Source organism: Populus nigra, chromosome 11, assembly GCF_951802175.1.
Source record: "Populus nigra chromosome 11, ddPopNigr1.1, whole genome shotgun sequence".
In the NCBI taxonomy this organism is placed as follows: domain Eukaryota; kingdom Viridiplantae; phylum Streptophyta; class Magnoliopsida; order Malpighiales; family Salicaceae; genus Populus; species Populus nigra.
The window spans coordinates 5,071,878-5,077,911 of NC_084862.1; the positions used below are offsets into that span (position 1 = coordinate 5,071,878).

General features: G+C 32.9%; 1 protein-coding gene across 1 annotated transcript; it reads left to right on the top strand.

Moving 5' to 3' along the window:
- Positions 1 to 3,360: 3,360 nt before the first annotated feature.
- Positions 3,361 to 5,334, top strand: LOC133668755 (2-methylpropanoate--CoA ligase CCL4-like). Its single transcript, XM_062088739.1, has one exon. It carries the CDS (start codon positions 3,537 to 3,539, stop codon positions 5,187 to 5,189), a length of 1,653 nt encoding a protein of 550 aa, XP_061944723.1. The 5' UTR covers positions 3,361 to 3,536; the 3' UTR covers positions 5,190 to 5,334.
- The last annotated feature ends 700 nt before the right edge of the window (positions 5,335 to 6,034 follow it).

Sequence of the window (6,034 nt, forward strand, 5' to 3'; positions counted from 1 at the left end):
ATTCTCATCACATAAAATTAAAAATAATTATTTAAATAAAAAATGGTTCATTAATGTTAGCTAGATGAAAAGTTATTAGTACTTATTATATATATATTAACTGGAATCATCTTGGTGGTCCTTCCATCACTAAATATAATGGATGGCTAACAAACCTCTAGTTTGACGTAAACAACCTTTTTTTTTTCTTAAAATTTTCAAAGTAGCCCTTTAATTTCTTTTCTTTCAAATTTGACCTTTTCTATTTTAATCACTATTTATTTTATTTGAAATAATTTATAATATTTTTTTAAATTTCACCCCCTTCAATTTTTGACCTTTCAAATTTGGTCCTTATTTTTTTTATTACTATTTATATTATTTGAAATTAAAATTTATCTTTCTTACAATTTCACCCTCATAAGTTTGTTTTCGTATCAAATTTGATCAATATTTTTTTATTGATATTTTTTACCTTGGTATTTTTTTAATTGATATATTTTTTCAGTTAGGTTCTTCAATATTGAGTTGATTGAAATTTTAGCTTTGTATTGATCTCGGATATAGGATTTCATGGATTGCGAGTTTGAGAGATTAATCTGGATTTAGGAGGTTCACCTGTACTTGCTTTTTTTAAACTCATGTTTTTCAGTTTCATCTTTTAACGTTTATTTAATTAGAGATTAGACTCGGTTTTTATTTATTTGCTTTCTATAAGATTTTTTACTAATTTAAAAAATGACACAAGTTAACTCGGGTCTTTTTATTTATTGTTCTCTATTAAATTTAGCTTTCTTAAAATAAATTTATTTTTGAGTTAAATTAAATTAATTTATTGAATAGAAGCATGTGATATTTACTTTAACATATTTTGTTTAGTTTGATTTCCAAGTAATTTGCTTTGATAGTGCATTTGATTTCCGATTATTACTTCAAGATATATTTACATTGTCTGAATATATAATTTTTTAATGTTAAGAAAAAATTAATTGCAACCTAATACTGACCACATGTAGTTAGAACATGTAGGAGACTCTCCTCATATAGAAATGCTGATGGGGTTGAGATGGCAACTGATTTGCAGACTTTGGTGAAATGTCATGTCAATGCGAGTAAACAATCAAATCGATCTAACTAATTTAGAATTTCTCTGTACCCATGGGATTTGGTCCCACGACACCAAATGTACAAATATACTTAAAATAGTGAATTAAAATAACAGCTGTTGGCAATTAACTTGAGTTTTTTTTTATAAATAAAATAGTAGGAAAATTATTTTTAAAAAATAAGTCACCTAAATAATAATTATGACATATTGTCTCACCAATTAAATTTTAAAGGTTGCGGTAATTACACTGGCACAACTAATTAATATATTTAATTAGTTGTTAGTTTTGCTAAATATTGGTAGTTATTTTCATTATTAATATGAATCTCGGTATTTAGTGACACTACCTTCAGAAATATTAATCATAATATTTATTAATAGTAGAGTCAGAAATATTATAAACAGATCATTAACACTACAAGATTTCATAATTTTACCAACTGAACTATTCCATCGATCCATGAGTCAGAGTTTGTTGGTAATTTTTTTAATTTTTAAAAATTATCATAATACGAGGTGCGATAATTATAATGATAATTACTATATTTAAATATTTTTTTATTTTGTAAATATATTTGCATAACATGTGCAAACGTGATGAATTTACTCTATTATGAGTTTGTTTTGGGTAACGGTGCAACCCTTGTTTCATAAAATTCTGAATTGTTTTTATACTTCAAATTATCTTTTTCATGTTTTCTTATGGTTTTAATGTAAAAAATAATTTTTAAAAAACAAAAAAATTCATTAAATAAATTTCTTAGTCAAACAGACTTTAAAAAGAATGAATTAATTGTGGTTAGGCACCTGCTCAAGTTAAATGTCAACACCCCCAAACGCCCCTATCAAAGTTAAATGTCCTCTCTACACTAGGCACGTGCTCAAGTTAAATGCCGCCCCCCTCTAAATCCTATTATATAGCTTAACGCACGCAGGCCACATCCTTTTGACCATCAATTTTTTCTTATTGGAAACGTTATATTGGATGATAATTTTAAATATTTATAATTTTGTGATTTTCAATATTTTTTTAATTGCAATATAACAAAAAAAAATAGCTTTTAAAATAATTTCATGAATTCATATATCTACATGATTAAAGAATTGTAAAATTCTGATTAAAAAAACAGGATGTAGAGAGAGATGTGATGATGGAGATTTGAGAACAATTACATTAAAATTAAAAGGAATTAGTATTTTACTCTATATATAGTTTTATTTTAATATCAATTGAAATAATAAAATGAAAAAAATTTATCATTCCAGAAAAAAATCATTCAACTAACTACTTGGAGTAATATAATATTTTTATAAGATTTATTAGTCATTAATATATTGATGATTGAGAAAAAAATTAATCTTTTAACATTTTCAAAGCACGATGCAAATACTTAATTACTTTTAAAAGCAATATTTTTTTAATTAATGTCCAAATATTTTTTTATTATAATCAAGTTAATTGAATGAAAATTTGCTATTTAACAAATATAAAATATAATTTAAAAATCAAAAGTAGTTAGACAACTAAACTCCCTCTTTCACCGCTATGTTGGAAGCATCCTAGTGTAATCTTCCTGGTGGTTAGACATGTGTACATGGCTGCACGCTGTTGAGCTTCGGTCAATTTTTTTTTCTTTTCTCTCTCTCTTTGTTTTTCTTCTCCTTATCAAAATAAAAAAAAATGTGCATGTTATTTTTTTGTTGTATGTAATTTGGTTCTTATTATTTTGATTGATATTTATTTTGATTTTTTGATTTTTTGATTTTTTTTAAAATTGATTTTTTTTCTTCAAATTCATCTCTCATCTTCTAGTTTCATTTATTTTTTAAATCAAATTTGATTCTTATTTTTTTTATTGTTGATTTTTTTTTAATCCTTGATTTTTTCAACTCACAATTACATTCCTTGAAAAACATGATTAACTTTTATTCTATGATTTTCTTAACTTTTTTTGTCTTTTGATTATTTAGATCTTATTCTAAACTAAGTTTTGACTATCCATAGTAAGTCTTCTCTTTATGATCTTCCATATCAACATTCAAAACTAAAAGATTATATGAAATATTAATTAATATAAATAAAATTGTAAATTATAAGATATTACCTAGTCATTGTTTGAACAGAATAAAATTTGTGGTAGCTAGCACTATAAACAAGATGAGGATGCAACATCACCCATCCATGAATCAATCCGTATAAAAAACATAGAAAAAAGAAATCAAATTACACCAAAGCTTTATCATTTGACAATGTGTTATTTGACTTTGTGAGGAAACTTCCAAGCTTTCCTCTTGTCTTTTTTTTTTGTCCTAAAATCTTATCTCAATCTATTTTTTTTTTTATTATCTTTAATTAATTGACCAAATCCTATCAGTATTTGGTATTAATCCTCATTCCACGACTTCCCAGAACTCGTAACAAGAGCTAAAAGTTCATCTGGTAGCAAAAATGGAGGAACTGAAGCCAACACCAGCAAGCTTATCTCCTCTCACACCATTAGCTTTCTTGGAAAGAACTGCTACTGTATATGGTGATTGCCCATCTGTCATCTACAACAACATAACTTATACGTGGTCTCAAACCCACCGTCGATGTCTCCAAGTGGCATCATCTCTGTCATCGGACGGCATCAAGCCTGGCCACGTGGTCTCCGTTGTCGCCCCCAACATCCCTGCTATGTACGAGCTTCAGTTTGCCGTGCCCATGTCTGGTGCCATCCTCAACAACATCAACACACGCCTAGATGCACGTACTATGTCCATACTCCTGCGTCACAGCGAATCAAAGCTCGTTTTCGTTGATTGCCTCTCACGTGACGTCATCCTGGACGCCATGTCTTTGCTACCTCCGAATACCAAGCGCCCTACTCTCGTCCTCATCGCGGATGATGCTGAGGCAGCAGAATCATCTGTAACCGATGATTTTTGCTGCGCTTATGAAAACATGGTGGAGAAAGGTGATCCTGGGTTCAAGTGGGTCCAGCCTCATAGTGAGTGGGACCCGATGGTGCTCAACTACACGTCAGGTACAACATCATCTCCTAAAGGAGTGGTCCATTGCCATAGAAGTGTTTTCACCATCACCGTTGGATCCTTGATTGATTGGGGAGTTCCAAAACAACCCGTATATTTGTGGACCCTACCGATATTCCACGCCAACGGATGGAGCTATCCTTGGGGCATAGCAGCCGTTGGTGGGACCAACATCTGTCTCCGTAAATTTGATGGTCCGACGATCTACAGCTTGATCAAACGACACGGTGTCACTCACATGTGTGGTGCTCCTGTGGTGCTGACCATGCTAACAAACTCTACAAATAAAGAACCACTTAGAAACCCAATTCAGATTTTAACCGCTGGAGCCCCACCACCATCCGCCGTGCTATTCAGGACAGAGTCATTGGGTTTTGTAGTGAGTCATGGATACGGGTTAACTGAAACAGCAGGGCTCGTGGTGTCTTGTGCATGGAAACCAAAGTGGAATACATTTCCAGCAAGCGAAAGAGCTAGACTCAAGGCAAGACAAGGAGTTAAGATTGTTGGGTTCACTGAGATCGATGTTGTGGAACCCGAATCAGGAAAGAGTGTGAAACGAGACGGGGTAGCACTCGGTGAAGTTGTTTTAAAAGGTGGGTGTATTATGCTGGGTTATTTAAAAGACCCAGCCGGCACATCAAAGTGCATGAAAGATGGCTGGTTTTACACCGGAGATGTGGGTGTTATGCACCAAGATGGTTATTTAGAAATCAAAGATAGGTCCAAAGATGTGATAATCAGCGGTGGAGAGAATATGAGCAGTGTAGAGATTGAGTCTGTGCTGTATACACATCCTGCTGTTAACGAGGCGGCTGTGGTGGCTCGACCTGATGAGTTCTGGGGTGAGACACCATGCGCATTCGTGGGTTTGAAGGATGGGTTGACTCAAAAGCCTGGTGAGAAGGATATAATTGATTTTTGCAGGGAAAAAATGCCACACTATATGGTGCCTAAAACTGTGGTCTTTAAAGATGAGCTTCCCAAGACATCAACTGGGAAGATTCAAAAGTTTGTGCTAAGAGGGATTGCTAAGGGCATGGGGTCCTCAAAAGGGAGTCGAATGTAGTGTTGAATCGAAAGAGTTTATGGTGGGAATTCTGATGATTACTGTTCCTCTTGAATTGTCCCAATTGGATTAGTAAGGATATAGCATATTGAAGGATTGTATGAATGTTTCTTATCAATTCATTTCATGCGAAGTTATGGCATAATCTTAATGGACTTGTCTGAGATGTCTGAATGCATGTGCTCATCTTCTGTATTCTTTGTCTAAGAGAATTTTTCATCTCTTGTATTGTCTATACCATGGAAGCATGTGCTCATCTTTCCAGCCAAAAGGTTCAGAGACCTGTTTTACTACTCTACTGTTTTTTGAAAAAAATTGAAAATTGCTCAAAAATATAAACAAGTCTCAGTATAAGAGCTTCAATGCTGCTGAATAGAAGCAAGGAGAACTATCTTGGGAACACCAAACTGTTACACCATACAAAAGGAGGGGAATGATATGTCTGAAGAACTCCATTCAATGGTATCAGCTGATTAAGTAAAGGATGGCTGCAAGCTCTCTCTCCCCCGCTCTCTCACACACGCACACGCACAAATTAAAGAACACGGATGATATTTTAAAGCCAGATACAACAGCATACAAGCAACCTCACATATAAGTTACTTAAATTATCACCCTGCCACATTGAAACCAAAATGCTTTGATAAAGAAGCAACACAAATATGTTTTACCTACAAAACAATCGAGAAAAACTTACCTGGTAACTCTGCCACTGATGCCAATGCATCAGCATCCATCAAGAATACCTGGTAACTTTCGTCGAGTTCTTGTTACCTTGACGTCTTGCAGTCAGTATCTGAATTGTCTTCACCTTTATGAACAACTGATTCACTTCCTCTAGTCAC

What these genes read in the sequence shown, in the direction of transcription:
- LOC133668755 (XM_062088739.1), top strand. Translation starts at nt 3,537, where the DNA reads ATGGAGGAACTGAAGCCAACACCAGCAAGCTTATCTCCTCTCACACCA.